At 34.4% G+C, this 19,246-nt stretch overlaps 1 protein-coding gene across 1 annotated transcript; it reads left to right on the top strand.

The window, feature by feature from the left end:
* The first annotated feature begins 847 nt into the window (after positions 1-847).
* On the top strand, positions 848-18,970 carry LOC134261280 (uncharacterized). Its single transcript, XM_062743719.1, has 6 exons — positions 848-1,006; positions 4,709-4,802; positions 15,226-15,326; positions 16,011-16,098; positions 17,394-17,518; positions 18,303-18,970. Exons 1-6 carry the CDS (start codon positions 955-957, stop codon positions 18,380-18,382), a joined length of 540 nt encoding a protein of 179 aa, XP_062599703.1. The 5' UTR covers positions 848-954; the 3' UTR covers positions 18,383-18,970.
* The last annotated feature ends 276 nt before the right edge of the window (positions 18,971-19,246 follow it).

Genomic DNA, 19,246 nt, shown 5'->3' with positions numbered 1-19,246 from the left:
AAAGAAGGTCGCGTTAATAGCGGGAATATATTGCAAGCAAATAAAAGTTGTTTTTACTAATTTTTTTTTACATCGAATGATGGCTCAATTCAGGAAGAAACGCAACAGGAAGAAACAATCATTACAGAGAAACCGGAATATTAACATCCTCTTCTTGGTAAAAGGAATATTTGTGATGCGTACAACAAAGAAATAATAAATTGTATTAAGGGGGTCAGCCGGGTTCAATCGCCGTTGGCCGGCGATCTCAGTTGGTAGAGCACCTAACCGGAGATTCAGGGGGCCCGGGTTCGAATCCCGGTCTGGTCCGCTGCGTTTTTTCCTTCTAGTTACATTTTGTGCCATGTCCAGATTTGAATAAATGTAGATGTTTTCATATATCGAAGATGCATTTTGATGCTATAAAAATAAGAAAAATGATTTACACTCCATTGTACATGTTATGTTATAACGCCGAGTTTGAAAATAAAAAAAATCTGCTTATAAAGCTACTAAAACCAGAGGAATGTAAAATCTAAACAAAAGGGATTATTAAACAGTATCACCTGAACAGTTAAATTGCCATGGTATTCCATTTTGGTCAATAGATGAAGACAATTATGTATTAAAATTATAATGAAAAAACATATTCGCATATACAGTGTATACTAAAAGTTCAAGATATTAAAATTTAATTTGTTTTATATTTATCATGAACTGTGAAGAAAAATATTTATCATGAACTGTGAAGAAAAATATAACATAAGTTTAAAGTAGATAGACCAAATTTCATTTTGTTTACCCTGTAATGAACTTTGATTTGTACTCACTTCAGGAAGGAAATCTTAAGTATCACTTACAAAAGTCACTTGTTTTTTTTTTAATTGTGTGATATCATCTGTCGTAAGGTACAAGAAATTCACATAAGTTTAGACAAATTATTAGAAGTTATAGATTTGGAGCTAGGGAAACATTATGAATACGCGACGTTTTGCTGGATTAATTTGTCTGATGACGTGTTTTTCAGGTGAGGTGCTTAACTCGTCTATTTAAGTAAATTTAGTCAATGAAATAATTTGATGTAAATCAAAAAAGATATTTATTTTTTGAATAGCACCCTGGAATGAAACTTGTGATATACTAAAATTATAACGAATCACACTTAAAAACATCTTTATGTTAAGTAGTTTAAAACTTTGAATACAGTTCAGGAGCTGTCAACATTCAGAATGGAACGTAGTAAGATGGTCCCCTGGATTTCTTTAAGGAGCAATTTCAACGCATATCTCTGGTACTTATTTATTAAAATCGTAAATATCCGTCAACATAATTAAAACAGATGAGTGTATGTTGAATGTTTTCAATAGCTCATGTATTACATTTTCAGAACTTGGAATGCTTTTTAAGTTATAATTTACTTAATATAAAATTCATGTAAACAGTTTTATTTCGTTGCAACTTAATTTGTAAAGGACATTTACATGTAAGTGGCAACCTTTGCCTGTAGATGAATTTCTCAGTGACTTGCTGTCGGTAAGTTTTCCTGAACATGATCATTTTGTTCACAAGGATATTTCTACAGAAAGTTTTCGTGGCTCTTCTGAAATCACTGTGATTCTTTATGACTAAGGAAATACGCTCATGCAAATCCTACATTTAGTAAGGAATACAAAGTATTAACTTCATTAGTTTTGAAAGTACAGTGTACTTTGAATTTCTCCCAGTTCATTTCTTATCAGTGCAGAACTGTAAGGTTACGGTTTTGGTTAATTATACAACTAGAGTATTAGTCTTTGACCATAACGCTAAATACAGATCCCGTAATGCAAACAATGTGCAATTTACGGCGCAAGATTTTTTGTGCATTATTTGGGAGAATTTCTTCACTTTCCAACATTGGTAAATCATCTACCTTTCACCCCTACCATTTATAGTTGGCTCTACAAGCAATACACTGATTTAAATTTTCTACAAACAAACAGAGAGTTCAAATTAATCTAAGTTTATCACCTCTATAGTAAACTATTAAGGACTAGGAGGTGAAAAAAATATACAGATTTATAAAATATGCGTCTAGAATTAGGAAGTGAAAGGTAGTTGATTGACCAATGCTGGAAAGTAGAGAAATTCTCCCTTATGGTGTGCAGAAAAGCTTATTAATTTTTTTTATCAGCCCAATAGACCACCAGGCACTCAGTGATGGATAAACTCAAATCCACCTGTGAGAGTTTCTTTTTCAGACTGGTACAGGCACGTACCAGCAGGGGGGAGAGGGGGGGGGAGAAAATATCTTATTCATACTAGATGAGAAGTCTTATTATAGGGATGAACTTTATTAAAAATGAAAGCCTAGTATAAAAATACTAATATATGGGGAATCTTTGCTCCATGGCACCGGATACTACCTCTGATGTTTTAGAGTTCTGCTCCTGATTTGACTGTTTGGACTTTTGTGCTTTAATATATACTGTTCGTTATCTCTCTAGATATTATATCGGCCATTTGATTCATTTTCCAATAACTTTTGAGTGGGTGGGGCTATGACTTTCATATTTCTAAAGTGTATTCCTTGTGACAAGACCACCAAAATTGATCCCTTGACCTTGGAGTTTGACCTATTTTTACAAAAAACTCACACTTTTACTTTGCCCATAACTTTTAAACGGTTGGTGCTAGGACCTTTTAACTTCTCATATGTATTCTGTGGGACAAGAACTTTCAAAACTTTGAACCTTTGACCTTGGTAGATTGTCCTACCTTTAAAAAACTTTAACTTTGTCTATAACTTTTTTACGTTAAGGGCTAGGGCTTTCATACGTTATACCGTATAAGTAGAATTTTAGCGAGGATTTAATTTTGGCATTATTAGAGAGGGTGCTGAGATCGCTAAAATTTCATATTGCTAAAAATTAATTGCATTTTATTTGTAAAAGCTTCTTTAGTGAACATTTTAAAATCGCTAAATTTGCATCTCGCTAAAAATAAACACCAACTTGTAAGGACAAATCGCTAAATTTGCGTCTCGCTAAAATTTCCACTTATATGGTATATGTTATCCTTGTGACAAGACCTTTCTTAGGAAACCAACAACTTTGACCTTGATCTAGAAGTTTGACCTATTTTAAAAAACTTAGCCAGATGAGTTAGATGACAGCTAGGCACCAACGAATTCACGTTTCTTTTTTATACAAACATCCTGCCATTTATAATTAACGGAAACGTATTGATGCCACTTGAAAAAAAATATTGTAAGTTGTACGTACAATATACTAACACAAATACTAATACAAGATACGTGATACTAAGCCGTACGTACGAGATAATATGTGGTACGTACGACTTAGTATCTCGTTCGTACGGCTTAGTATCACATACGTACGACTTACAATTTTTTTTTCAAGTGGCAGCAGTACGTTTTCGTAACATGTTCTTTCACGACATAAAAATACTTTTTTTTTTTTTTTTTTTACCTCAGGTGCCACATAGCTCGTTTTAATATCGAGTTCATTTAATGCAAGTCAATGCACATTATTTGCAATTTTTCTCCTATTGATTTTCCTTCCAAGATTGGAACAGATACAAAGGCAACAATTTTTGAAATGTCTTCGTCTAAATACATCATCACAGTTAAAATTATCAACATCGGTACTCCTATCTGTATGGTTTCCCCTCCAGCTTGAATACTTATACCTTGCATTGTGTAAGATCTTTGGCCATTTCGTTCCCAAAAAGATCTGAGGCGTGGCCTGCAACATTTCATTGCCGCAGAAGATTCCGATTTAAAAAGGTGTCCTTCATGTTTATGCCAGAAAATATGGTGAATGTTTCATGTTCTCAAATGCATGTTAAAATCCAAAGATCAAGATCAAAATTGTTGGTATCCAAAGGAAATTCTTGTCACAAGGAATACACCTGTGAGATATAAAATCCCTAGTTCCAGATGTTCAAAAGCTCTGGCCAAGATTAAAATTTATTAAAAAAGAGGGTCAAACTCTAAGGTCAAGGTCAAAAGGTAAATAACTTTATACCCACTGAAAGGTTTGACACAATAATTGATTGATTGTATACTGTTTAACGTCCCTCTCCAGAATATTTCACTGATATGTAGACGTCACCATTTCCGGTGAAGGGCTGCAAATTTAGTCCTATGCTCGGCACTTACGGCCTTTGAGCAGGGAGGGATCTTTATCGTGCCACACCTGCTGTGACACGGGGCCTCGGTTTTTACAGTCTCATCCGAAGGACCGCCCCATTGAATACAAATGTGAAATTTGCAATGCCCTTTCACTAAGTTTTGAAACGTTTTGACCAAGGTTTTAAAAATGTGATAGATCTTTGTAAAAGTGGGTAAAACTTCAAGATGTCACAAGGTATACACCTGTGAAATATGAAAGCCATAGCCCCACCCACTCAGAAGTTATGAGCAAGGTAAAGTTTTGCGGACAAAGACAGACGGATGGACAGAAAAAAGTATAAACCCCCGAATTTTCGATCACGGGGGCATAAAAAAGGATCTGATGATTGCTACATCTTATTCACAACTGTATTGATGATTGTTACCCTTAATATCATTATGGCATGCAAAATTTAAAAATGAAATACTCTAGGGGGATATATTTAGATATTTGAACAATTCATCTTTTAAATATTATGTAGAATCCCTAAATTGTACTTTATTATGATCAATTTAAATTTGTCATATCACTTTCATGTCTCATTCTTGGTTTAGGAGTCTGTGACGCTCAGTGTGATTCGGCAGGGTATGTTCGATGTTATATTGGGATTGACATTCCCCAACCAGGTTCGCCAGATGTAAATTGCACGTAAGTAAAGTTTATCTCTGAAACTTCTATATGTTATTTCGAATTATGATGACCCCCTTTACCCACAAAAATATTATGCTTAAGATGTAAACATGTATTTCGCTTTTGAAATGCATAAATTCAAAGGAAATTTGTACTTAATACACTAACATTTCATTTGCACTTTTTGAAATTCCGAGGAAAATATTTTAACGTCTAACCTGCAAAATTTGAAAGTTCAAAATTTCGAAATGGGTCACTGCCACTGCACAAACTTTACGGACAACCCTAGTATTGTTAGACCATGTGCTTAAATTCATCATCATACACTGGAACTGAACTTTTCAAGATGAAGAGCACTTTTATCACAGGCACCTGAAGTATGGATAATACCCCCCCTTTTTTTTTTTAATGAAAAAAAAAATGTAAGAGTGTATAATATCTCAAAAATATAAAATTTCCCCGTCAAACACATCTATATGTCGTTATATGCAAGCAGATTGTACTTTTTCTCACGTTTAAAGAATGGCCCTATTCGGTATAATAAAAATACACAAGGCGAATAGGGCCATTCTTTAAACGTGAGAAAAAGTACAATCTGCTTGCATATAACGACATATAGATGTGTTTGACGGGGAAATTTTATATTTTTGAGGTATTATACACTCTTACATTTTTTTTCATTAAAAAAAAGGGGGGGGGTATTATCCATACTTCAGGTGCCTGTGCTTTTATTGGGAGATATGTTGAACATTAACTAGAGTAACTTCTCTTTTCATATAATTACACAGAAGTAAACATACATTAAGTATTAATACTATTCTCTTTTTTGGGTATAGAAATTAAAATAAAATATAGCATTAATCAAGTGTTTTTGATTGTAAGATAAACAGTAGCATTGTCACTTTTAACCACAAAAGTCTGACAATATCCGTACTGTTCGAATTAAGAATCTCCAAAACACGCAAACCATACGTTCCTGATTTTGTTATGCAATTAGCAAACTGTTTTTGTTCAGATCATCACTGAATTTTTTCACTTCTCCTTGAGTTACCTCTGTCAATGCCGCAATATCAATTCTGAGTCTCTTATCCTCCAAAAGTTCAAACGATTGAACGGATTCAATCACAATCTTACTGTTTACAAATGCATAAATCGCGATGGATTTGCTGGGAACTCCCACAATTTCCAACATGTATCGATAATAAAAACTTGCCTCAAGTCCTTCCTGTGGACTAGTTGCCTCTGCTGTGAGGGTGGAGTGGACAACTCCTTCGATCTCCTTAGCCTGCCAGAAACGGTGACAGCATTTTCCATGTTTGTCAATAATCCAGATGATTACTCCTTGGGAACTTCCAGTTCCGTCGTTATGGTTTCCTAAAGATGCATCAGTTAATGTCATTTTCTCAAGTGACCTAAGATCTAAAGCTGGAAATCTCAGGATACTTTTGAAGTTATTAATCCGGTTAATGGTTTTTGTTGCTCTGATTAAGTCTGTCATGGTTCCACTTCTTAGCTTAGTGCTCATATCTATCATTTCAAATGCAAGTTCTGGTCTCGATCTCTGCATTGTCTGTATGCAGTCTGTTCTTTGTCACTTAGTCGACTTTCTTCTGACTTGCTCGCAGTGGGTTGATCCCTGTACTTTCTAACTTCTTCATGTAATTAGTTTAATCCAGTACTATTCCCTCTTAACCTTGCTTAAGATTGAAAGGAATGTAATGAAATTGACATATGCATTCAGCATCACTTCCTGTTAAAAATCTCTATCTAAACTCGCAAATTTGTCTCTCAAAAATCTCATTCCCAGCATGGAGAAAATCGTCAACATTTTAACAAATTATTCCATGTGGCTTTCTTTCCTTTCTATAGTAGAAGTGGGCTGGGTTTACATTACATCATTCGAAGCCAAGTTTGTCAAGGCATTCTTTTACAATATAAATAAAACTGTCTTGCACCATCTTTCAGTCCATATAGACAGTGTTTCAACTTAAATATCATTCTGGCAAGTTTGATCCTTTTATTTGGCTGTTGAAGGTAAACAAATCTGTCAAGTTACTTTCCTTGGGATTGATTGATTGTATATTGTTGAACCTCCCTCTGGAGAATTTTTCACTCATATGGAGACGCCACCACTTGCCGGTGGAGAGCTGCAAATTTTGTTCCATATTCAGCACTCACAGGGCCATTGAGCAGGAAGGGATCTTTTTCGTGCCAGCACCTACTGCGACTCGGGACCTCGGTATATACGGTGTGATCCGAAGGACCGGTTCGCACGTCCCACAGTGGGATCTTTCCTTGGGAAAAGGCTGCATGAGCCATGACTTTATGTCTGCGGTTTTAAAATCTCATAATTTACTTGCTGTTAGAGTCAAGCTACCTTTTCCAACAGTCTAACGGTCTCTCATCGTCTCAAGCCACGGTCCGGAATCCGCATGTACATGTAGCTAGTCTCAATTCACGGTCCAGAGTCCGTATGTAGCTCTCTCCTACCCATGGCCGGTTGATCACAAAAAGTGTCGCAATCTTTAATATTTACACCTCTCTATTGTGACGTCATATTCAGTCAATGACAAGTTTTGTTTTCATCGCAATTGAAATCAACAATTGACATCAGCAGTATTTCGTATTCTGGCCGTGGTTGAATGAGGAGAGAATTTTTCGTAGTTTATTACAATTTTGACCAATGCGAGTTACGCATAGTCGGACGATGAATTTTGATGTACCCAAATCGCAGTGTAGAGAGGATCGTACATTTTGGCCGTGGTTTCCGACGATGACTGGCTCTAGGAATGCAAAAATTATTTTCAAACCCATGAACTACAAGTCTTGCTCTTCAATGTACGTGTCCTTCTTTTGAGATTACCTCCCATCAGGTAGTTAGTCTATGTTGTCCTTCAGTGTATGTGTCACAAAGTTTGTTTAGTTTCTGTAATTATGTTCCCCAAACGAAGTTGGGGAACATATTGTTTTTACTCTGTTGCTTATTATTATGTCGTCCCAGACGAAGTCGTCGGGACGACATATTGCGATTGTACGCATGTTTTTTGTCCAGGCGTTTTCTCGGAGATGGCTGGGACAATCTTCCTGAAACTTTCCTCAAAGGACGATCACTGGTTGTTGTTGTGCCATGTGGTCATTCAGTTTCAAAATGGCTACCGTTGCCATGGAAACCTAAAAAAAGCGACGAATTTTGATGAATTTTGTCCGCGAGTGTTCTCTCTGGTCCCTTGGATATTCTTCATGAAACTTTGTTGTTGTAATGGTTAGTATATGTAATTGTGCGATTTGCATTTAAAAATTGCAAATTGTCAATAGTTGCCATGGAAACAGGGACAAAGTGAAAATTCTTTAACTTTGATTTTAAATCAAAGTACTGAAAGGACTGATACGAGTTGATGGTTTTCCAAGCTTAGCTATAATGGGTTTTGCTTTAGTGATGACAAATAATGAAAGTCTTCTCTAATTCGGGGACGACATAAGCTATTGCTTGCAATAGCAAACTTTCTAGTTAAGGTCTTCCGTTTCCAACGGAAGACCTTATTGTTTTCGTTCTGTTTCTTTTTCCCTATTATTATTATTAAGTCTTCCGTTCACAACGGAAGACTTAGAGTGTTTGTATTGTTTCTTTTTATTATTATTATTCCTCCCAAATTTTGTGAGCGCGATTACGAAGAGATTGTTGGATAGATTTCAACAATTTTTCACATGATAGTAGGCTGATATATGAAGTTTATACAAAATTCCGTTTTTTGAAAAATTCACTTCCGGTCCGAAGTTATGGCCGAATTTTCAATTTTTAAATGACATTTTGTCCGGAATTTTTCTTGAGAACAAGTTGAGGTAAAGATGTGAAATTTACAGAAGTTTTATATAATGACATTGTCCTTGTTTTGAAGTAGTTTTCGTGTGTTTCTAGTACTTCCTGTCCGCACCGGAAGTGAATTTGTGTTTCGGTCAATTTTCGACTTTTTTGTTTTTGAATATTTTTTCAAGATATTTCTAGGCATTATAGAAATAGATCCATAGAAGCCAAATATATAATTTGTTTTAAAATCAGATCACTCGTTTTGTAGATTTCAGCTACTTTCGTTTTGCATTTATAAAATCAAAGTACTGAAAGTACTGACGGAGCTTTTTTTACTTTCAATTACATGAAGGTTATGTTTACATGTTTCTCTTCATAGAAAATCAATGCATACAGTCCCATATATATTAGGTTGACGACTTAAAATTGCAAAAAAAATCAAAGTACTTTAAGTACTGAGAGGACTGTTCTACATACCAATCTTTTTCTCACTACAGTGTAAATGTAGTATATAAACTGGCATGTTTTTCTACACATAAACATGTATACAATAAGTAACCTATGGAAGGTATTTTTGTCAGCCAATAAAAATCAAAGCAAATGTACCGCAAGGACTGAAAGGATATTTTTTGTAGTAAAAATCAAAGTACCGTAAGTTCTGAGACATTGTTTTCTAGATACTCACCAATTAAATTTTAAAAAGTTAAAATAAGCTTCTTGATAAAAAAAAAAACTGCATGCATACAGTATAATATATGAGAACAACAGATACATTCATTTTTGCAGTAAAAATCAAAGGACTGCAAGTACCGAAAGGAAAAACCTAGTTTCTTTACAATTTTAGAATTATTACCTAATGTACACATTTCTCTGCATACAAAAATCAATGCAAACGGTATCATACAGGAACGGAAGACTTTTTTGTTGCCATGGCAACAAGAGTCTAGTTTTTATTATTATTCTTACCGATTTTGTGCACGCGAGTTCTCGCAAACGGCTCAATGGATTTTCACGAAACTTTCAGATCTAGTAGATATCGATCTGAACCTTATTGGAAATTTTTTGTATTGAGAACGTCACTTCCGGTCATGATATATATATACGATTTTCTGATTTTCAGTGGGTCTGCTTGTCCTAGTAACTCCTCCTAAATGACTTGAGATATGGAGTTGAGATTTTCAGTGTAGATAAAGAAAGGATTGTAGAAGTGCCATTTTGAGCCTATAGCTTTGCAGCGCCAGAGGCACTAAAGCTCACCTGAGTTTAGAAAATGGCTCAAAAATATCTCACGCAATATGACAACTTTTCGATTATATCTTCTTATCTATAAACATTTTGCTAAAACATATAGAATAAAAGTTGTTAAAAAATTTACGGTCTTTCATTTGATATGAAGAAAAAAGGGCTGAGCCCTCAAATAAGGGGCCTAGAGGGGCTAAATAACTTTCATCTATAACTCTTTCACTTTCAATTTTTTGTTATGAGTTATTCAAGCAAAAGTGTTCATCTTAACAATCTGCAACAATATATTGTAAATTGTGATATGTTATGTAATTAGGGGCCATAAGGGGCTGGAATACTGAAACTTTGACGCTTCATATCATGAAAAGAGGGAACATTTTGATAAGCAATATTGAACAAAAGATGGTCAGAATAATATTCTAAACAATATGCATACTTTGAATTTTTGTAAAATGGCCCCATTAAGGACTTGTAAGGGTGGCCCCTAAATATTTCCATTCAGCATATCTCCAAAACGAAAAGAAATCTCTGAATATGTGTTGAACAAAAAGTCTTTGAAATAACAATACCTTTCATTTGATATCAAGAAAAAGGGGCTTACCCCTCAAATTAGGGGCTCAGAGGGGCCAAAAGTGTAATATCTTTAACTCTTTAATGATCAATATTTTGTGATACATTACTGAAGCAAAGGTATTCATCTTAACAATTTGCAATAATATATGATAAAATTTGGATCATATCTTACGTAATTAGGGGTTACAAGGGGCCAAAATGTCAAATCTTTGACACTTTATATCTCAAAAAGGGGAACTATTTTGATAAGCAATATTGAACAAAAGTTGGTCAGAATAAAGTTCTAAACAATAAATATTGTTTGAATTTTTTGTAAAACGACCCCATTAAGGACCTTGAGCGATGGCCCCTTAATGTTTCCATTCAGCATATCTCCACAATGAAAAGAAATCTCTCAATAAGTGTTGAACAAAAAATCTTCAAAATCACAAGACCTTTCATTTGATATCAAGAAAAAGGGGCTGACCCCTCAAATTAGGGGCTCAGAGGGGCCAAAAGTCTTTCATCTATAACTTTATAATGATCAATTTTCCTTCATACATTACTGAAGCAAAGATATTCATCTTAAAGATTTGCAACAATATATTATAGAATTTGGATCATATGTTACGTAATTAGGGATCACAAGGGGTCAGAATGTCAAATCTTTGACGCTTTATATCTCAAAAGGGGAAATATTTTGATAAGCAATATTGAAAAGATGGTCAGAATACTGTGCTAAACAATATGCATACTTTGAATTGTTGAAAAACGGACCTATTAAGGACTTTAAGGGGTGGCCCCTAAATATTTCCATTTAGCATATCTCAACAACGAATAGAAATCTCTGAATAAACGTTAAACAAAAAATCTTCAAAATCACAAGACCTTTCATTTGATATCAAGAAAATAGGGCTGACCCCTCAAATTAGGGGCTCAGAAGAGCCAGAATTCTTTTATCTATAACTCTCTAATGATCAATATTTTGTGATACAACAAATCTTCAAAATCACAAGACATATCATTTTATATCAAGAAAAAGAGGCTGACTCCTTAAATTAGGGACTTAAAGGGGCCAATTGTCTTGCATCTGTACCTCTTTAATAATCAATATTTTGTAATACATTACAGAAGCAAAGATATTCATCTTTACGATTTGCAATAATATATTATAAAATGTGGTCATATCTTACGTAATAAGGGGTCGCAAGGGGCCAAAATACTATATTTTTTATGCTTTACGTCTCGAAAAGGGGGAGTATTTTTATAAGCCATATTGAACAAAAGATGTTCGGAAAATCGTGATAAAAATCAGAAACTTTAAATTTAATGAAGGAAAACTTAATGTCATTCTCTTTTAACGAATATCTCAGTCAAAATCACATCTCATCTTATCGAGAAATTCAACGGAAGACCTACTCGTTGCTCGCAACGAGATCTTATCTAGTTATTATTTTTCTTCTTCCTGGGAAAATCTTTTCCGCGAATGATCTTGTAAACTACACGTCCGACTTAGGTGAAACCTTTTTAGGGTCAGTAGGCATGTTATGTAGATTTGCGGAACGAAGGTCATTTTGCGCGCACGTGTTTGCAAGAGCGCACACGTGCAATGCGTGAAATGACCAAAATAATAGATACAGCCGTAACTTTTCTATTTTTTGATTATATGCTTTGATACTCATAATATAAGTATATATTAGTAGTATAGACATGTTGACATGGTCAAAATAGCAAGATCTCACGCGCATGCACGTGCGCTTCGCTCTGATTGGCTGAAACTAAAGTCTCAATATCTTTCTTGTTTTTCGTCATAATCCTTTGAAATTTTGAACTTAGTCACACAATATGAAGATCTACAGCATGATATATAATAATTATCATGAAAGCACGTACATGCGCGTGTGCTGGCAAGAGCGCGCACGTGCAACATGTGAAATTACCAAGATAATGGATGAAGCCGTAATTTTTATATTTCTTGATGGAATTTTTTGAAACTCACAATGCATGAATATAGTAGTATGGACAAGACGACATGGTAAAAATTGCAAGATCGTACGCGCATGCACGTGCGCTTTGCTCTGATTGGCTGAAACTAAAGTCTCAATATCTTTCTTGTTTTACGTCATAATCCTTTGAAATTTTGAACTTAGTCACATATTATGAAGATCTACCGCATGATATATAAGAATTATCATGAAAGCTCATAAATCCACGTGTGCTGCAATCTGATTGGCTGAAACTTTACATGTCTATATCTTTCTTGTTTCTCAACAAAACAGGATGAAGTTTAGAATATGAATAGGTGTTATGGATTCCTACATGATGTTACTATCAAAATTGAATGCAAGGACGTGCTTGCATGCACATGCGCACACGCAATGCGTAAAATGAACAATATGTTTGAAAAACGGTAAAATTTATATTTTTATGACTTTTTATTGATTTCTGGAATATAAAGATATGTTAATGGTTAAGACAACATGTCATGATCACCTTGCACGTGCATGCACGTGCGTTTGCGAACAATGCGTTAAATGACAAAAGGTTTATATCATTGTAGCTTTAAAAATTCTTTTATGAAATCCTGCGATACTAAGCATATTGAAAAAAGTTTTAAAGGAAATTGCACAAAAAGGGAGTTGGGGAGCGTTTGGGGAACATCTGTAACGGTCCCCGTTACAATTAGAACTAGTTCATTTTGCTTTGCTAGAGATATATTGTAACAGTTCGTATTCTCACATGCTGTAGAATTAACACTTTCATCAGTTTGGTTGATTTTTTTTCTAAGGAAGTCTACCTAGTAAGTTCTCTCATGATCACTCAGTCTTTCAAATTATACCAATTTCTGTTAATTCCAGAAACTTGGCCTGCTCTGCTGAAAACTGTTTACTGGCATATGCTGGCGTCTCCATATAATATGTGAAAATTCTCGAAATGGACGTAAAACAACAAAAAACTTTTTATAAACCAACACCGTTCATTGAAAAACCGATAGACAATATTGTGAATCTTAGTGTAGTCTATCTGTGTGCCAAGTAATATTGGAACCAGACCAAAACTGTAGGAGGAGAGGAATTTAAAAAATATTTCATGACAATATCGTTCATCGAAATCAAAAATGTAGCAGAAGTAGAATTCAAATCAAAGTACTGAAAGCACTCATGGGAGTTGAACATGGTGTAAATAAAAACTTTGATCGGGAGGTTAAGTGAGTGAACAATATTACATGTATTAATTATTATTATGTCTGTATTTTCAAATACAGACAACTGTTTATCATTTTTTGAGTTGGAACAATCTTGACCGAGAAAGACATTCAGAGACATTGAATAGCAAAAAAGAAATGTATGGGCCGTAATGCTTGCCTGCGTACATTAATCCTTTTTTATACACCCTGCTTGAAAAGCGGGAGGGAATTTATTAATCATTATTTCTGTCCATCTGTTTGTTACACTTTAGGTATACCCATCTCTTATCTGCAACTCCTCTAACACCACTGGACAAAATTTTCATAGAATCTTTATTACATATTGTCGTTGTGCTTCTATTAATTTTTCATCCTACACATATTTTGGGTTTCCCATTGCAAAACATGCACACTGCCATTATATTCATATTAGACGCGGTTGATCATTTATATCACTGCTCACAGTCTTCAAATTTGTAATAGTTTTTCCTTTGCACCTTTACCCAGGTGTTATGAAAATTTCAGTTTCGCAGGAATAATATCAATGTTGATAAAATGTGGATTTTAACACAGCATCCTTTTAAGAACTAACAGGTTTGTTGTATAAAACTTCTCTGTGAATAAAAATGTATTTCAATTACACGAACATTATATATTGAGTACGTCAGAACTTAATCTTTTTTAATATTGTGAAGAAAAGAGCAATACCAAGTTAAAAACAAATATTTATTGACAAAACATAAAAACAGTGGTATATGCGAGAATTTGTGTGCGTACAAATTATCTGGTATGTAAATGAGGTTTTTCTTTTATTAAAAATATTTACTTCATTTTGTTGTTTTTAATCCCAATTTTACGAAAACATCGGTGTCCGTTTTTGGTTTTAATATTTATAACAGAGTACTAGTTTTACCGCTTTTTGCAGGTAATACTGCTGATTAAGTAATAAATACGCATGTTTCCTAAAGTTTTTATGCATTAACGAATTCAATTGAACCAAGAAAATGTACATGAAAAGTTTGAATATGACAAAATTTAACGTTTGCCGTCAGTATGTAGAGTTGTCGTTCGTATCTCTTTCAGTGCATGACGCTACACTAAAAATGAGTTCCATTACGAAAAACTTTCATGGTTCTTTATAATTTAGTTTTACATAAGTACTTTGAACGAATTCTAATATTCAAAATAAGATAACTGTATCATAACATTTACTTACATTATGGAAATTAGATTGATTCAGGAGAAAATGACATGCACTATATGTCGCGGATGTTTATGCATGCTTTCTGTTGAATATCATCGGAGTAAATCAGCCGACACAGTAGCCTCGCTTTCGTCTCTATGTAATCAACACAAAATACTGCGCATGTTAAATGCGTGATGACCATGGGAGATTGAACATAGTTCAACTCCCAAAAAGTATACAGACAGACGGACGACGGATACTTAAACTTTAACATAAGCTCTTCTGTTATCTATCTAGTAGAAAACCTAATAAATATTACTTTTGTAATAAAGCAATGAATCTAGAATGTTGATTTATATATAAAAAAGAGAAATATATTTGTTTGATTTACTTTTCCAAGTCCTTTAAAACGGTAAAATTATAGGGAAGATGAATGAAAGACAGCACAATTATTTTATTGACTTTACAGAGCCTTGGAACAGGTAGCAGCTTGTCTTGAGCAGTTCAAAAGTTCCTGTGTTTCAGATCCAGGTTTCATGCAGATTTTACAGATAATCAATATGACATGTGGTATGTACAAGAACAATGCAGACCGGTTATCATAAACGTTTTTGTATATTTCTCCGTATGGCGCAGTGGTAAGCGTCGCTGAGTAAGATGTTCTTAACGTCGACGGTTCAAGTCCAACTACGGGAAGTGGATCGAGATCGGTCCTTTGGACGAGACCTTATAAATCAAAGTCCCGTTACGCAAGAATTCCTGGCACAGAAAAGTCCTCAATGCCCAAATGCTGAATTTGCATCCCTCCCGTTGACAGCTGGTGGAGTCTCATTATGAGTGAAAATTTCCCAAACGTTAAACAAACAAACAATTTTGCTCTTAAAATTATGAATGTCTCCTTCAATAAATCATTAAATTTTTAACTCGAAATAAACGTAGTAAAAATATGTTAATCATCCATAATTGTCTTGTTTTCCTGTAACAGTCGAAACAGGATTTGTACTCCTTGTAAGAATCTGTCCTAATAAAAAAATACTAGAGTAAACTATATTGATAACTTTGACACTTTGATTTACCATAGCATAACTTTGACACTTTGATTTACTTAGTGGTAACTTTGGCACTTTGATTTACTAAAGTGATAACCGTAATTATATAGCGGAAATAAGACATTTTTCAAGCCTTTGAAATATAAGTATTTTGGCTTTTCAGCTCTGTAATCTAGGTCTACTGACGTAATTGTGATTATTATAGGTAATTCCAGATGTGATTTCATCAAGTGCTTCACAGACAAGGGGATAGATATTACTGTTTTAGCAAACGATCCAGAGAAATTTGACTGGTATTGTTTATTTATCTTTTTATAAAGTTACTTTCTAAAAACATAGGAAAAGATAATCTCTTTCTAGGATATACTAATATATATTGAATATCATATTAATTTTTTTTATGCCCCTGTAATCGAATGTTCGGGAAAATATAGCTTTTGTCCTGTCCTTCCGTCTGTTTGTGTAACTGTTTATTTGTTTGTCTACAAAAACTTTGAATATGACTTTTGACTGGTTGGAGCAAGGGCTTTCATATTTCACAGGTGTTTTCTTTGTGACAAGACCTTTCTTTTGGTTCCACAACATTGACCTCTTGGCCGTAACATTTGACCCACTTTTACAAAAATTACCAAACTTGTATCCTAGTCATAACTTTTGAACAGTTTCATACTTCACATGTATAATTATTCATTACTGCAAGACGTTTCAATTGGAATAAATATTTTTGACCTTGGAGTTTGACCCATTTGTTAAAAACTTCTACCTTGACCATAACTTTTGAAATGTTCATATATGTATTAAAGCTTTCATATTTCACAAATGTATACCTTGTGAAAATACCTTCCTCCTGATACCATTAATATTGACTTTGACATTAGACTCAATATTACGTTTGTAGACCATTTTTGAAAAAGAATTTTTTAATTTCGATAGTGCCCCTCGATCCCCTCCCCCATCTGAAAGTGTTTGATTCCCCCTTTCCCTTAACTGAAACTGCTTCCATCGTGCCTTCAGGAATATGACAAGTCTTCTCTGTAAATCATTTCTATAGATGTATAGTTGTATACCTGTGATTTAAGATGGGTATCTATGATTAACCTCATCAGCAGCAGCAGTACTTTAGCATGGAACTCGGTCTATTTTTCATACATTCACTACAAACAATAGACACAGTTCTTCTGCGAATAGCAACCAGGCTTGTTTAAAACTTGTTGAGGCAAAATCCTGTTCCATCTCGACGTGTCTGTCTGTTCATTAAATGTAAATTCAATAAACTGAATTCTTACAGAATACATATATTAAAGACCTATTAAAACTGTCTTTTATTTTTCTGTACCATATTTCAAAAATTGGATTCAAGCTCAAGGGGATGCTTACTCCTGTATTGGACAATGTACTATGCATCGATTTATTAAAGCTATATAGGCTCACTTTTATTTTCAAACTTACTTTTCTATTATAGATCTCTTTCCTTAAAGTGATAATAATATTCATTAAGTATAGATTGATAAATTATTAATTAATCATGTTCATGTAAAATTTAAAGATATTAAGATATATTGCTTTCTACAACAATATGGTTTTCCAGCGAGAGTTTCCGTGCGGTGCAGCCTTGTTTTGAGAGCCAGAGGAGTGCTTGTGAGGGAGACATAATGTACAAAACAGCTGACGGATATGTTCCGCAATTTGTGTCAAAATGTGGTACTTCCAAAGGTAACATGAATACTGAGTGATACAATTTACAAATTCCGCGAATCAAGACAACCTCAAGTTGGACACGATTCGTAAAAAGGTATTTCTCCGCTATATACGATCGTTCTCTCGCTATATCTGAGGGTCCCTATATTAAGCTACCCACTTAATCACTGTTCAGTGTATTCAGTCCATTAAAATCAATCGGTAAAAAGACTACGTTCACAAGTACCTGTGAATCGGTCGTCACCAGTGCAGACGGACGTATGTTTGCACTCGGAAGCGACAAATAATAACTGTGTACTTCTTCTAATCTAGGACAGTAAGATGCCAAGCAGCAAAGATATCAAACAGATGTTCAGGCCAATGCAGTAAACAAACAAACGAACACAAATACTCATAACTGCAATTAAATGTTAACAAAGGTAATGCTAGATACGGTCCAGCACTAACACGAATTGCTATTCCATGCCGATACCCATGAGCATAAAGTAGTCAGGTGTAATGAATGCAAAGGGTATACCTCAGTGCTGCTATCTTAAATAGTACTATCGAAAATGGATGTGTGCCTATTTACGAGTCGTGTTCAGCTTTTTTCGAAGCTCGGTAGAGCCTTACATATAAGGAAAATACAGGAAAGTAAAATAATATTAATCTTAAAAAGAAACTATTACAATGGTTTTCAAATTTATTCCTCATTATATATGAAAAGTATTTGAAGTATCTGTTAAATTCAAAACACATTTATTTATGAATAAAAAAAGGCTAAATAGATATAGTTACTGATTTTAAGTATATTTATTAGGTAGTAGAACCTTAGCTATCCAAGGAACCTGGGTCTTCCTGTTTGCTGCATTCCTCATAATGGCACCTATTTCTACGTAAAACCACCACTGTAAAATCAAGCTACCTTTTGGAGGTGTCAAAGGGAAATCAAAGATGCTTCATTCTCTTATTTGGGAAACAAAGCTTATAAATGTTTGTAAAATTATTCATTGAAACTGTTTTCCATATTTCATCGTAAATGGAGAAAAATAATCTGCTTTTTACGTTTGTTATTCTTAACAGTAAGTATATGAATTTGTAATATGAGCTATAATCATGCAAATGCTTTGTGATGGGAATTTTATTTTTTGAGATCACTGTATGTATCCTCATAAAATATGCTGAGCAAAATAAGTTTAGCAACTTAAGATATTTATCATAAAAGAAAGTGGAAAAAAGGAGAAACAGCACTTACAATTGAACTATGATATGAGCTTGTCATCACATAACAGAATAAGGCAATTTTTATCGACAATTGTGTGCTGTTTTGTAAGAAATATCGTGAAACTGATCACAGATACGGGTTTAAAAAGTCAGATTCAATTTCAATTTTGTTTAAGGCCTTCAATTGAAGAGATAACAACAACACATTGGCGTCTCATGCTCCTTATAAGGTTTTGTATCTCGAGCATGGTGATCTGGTTCCACTCCTGCTGGTTTGAACATATTTTATTGTTAAGATGTTACAACAAAAGGATTGGACACAAGTACTTAATACTTAGAACGTCCTTTCCTTTTTTTCCACTCCTGCTGCAGAACAAGGGTAAGTTCTGCAACGTTGTTGACGTTATGTCGCTGTCTTAAACGACGACAAAGAATGTTTCAAACGTGTTCAATGGGTGACAAATCACAATCGAAGGTCTAAACATCATTCTGATGAAGGAGAGCGGGTGTGTCGTGCGAGCATTCCCCATGCGAGGCGGG

The sequence above is a fragment of the Saccostrea cucullata genome, unplaced genomic scaffold, assembly GCF_032062105.1.
Source record: "Saccostrea cucullata isolate Sc308-1 unplaced genomic scaffold, CSIRO_AGI_Scuc_v1 ctg5221, whole genome shotgun sequence".
Lineage (NCBI taxonomy): Eukaryota > Metazoa > Mollusca > Bivalvia > Ostreida > Ostreidae > Saccostrea > Saccostrea cuccullata.
This window is presented reverse-complemented; position numbering and strand designations above follow the sequence as displayed.

Excerpts from the sequence above, each read along its gene's own strand:
- LOC134261280 (XM_062743719.1), top strand. The coding sequence starts at position 955 with ATGAATACGCGACGTTTTGCTGGATTAATTTGTCTGATGACGTGTTTT. Across the intron at positions 1,007-4,708 it reads TCTGATGACGTGTTTTTCAG|GAGTCTGTGACGCTCAGTGT; the intron begins GTGAGGTGCTTA and ends TTCTTGGTTTAG. Across the intron at positions 4,803-15,225 it reads TCGCCAGATGTAAATTGCAC|AGCCTTGGAACAGGTAGCAG; the intron begins GTAAGTAAAGTT and ends TTGACTTTACAG.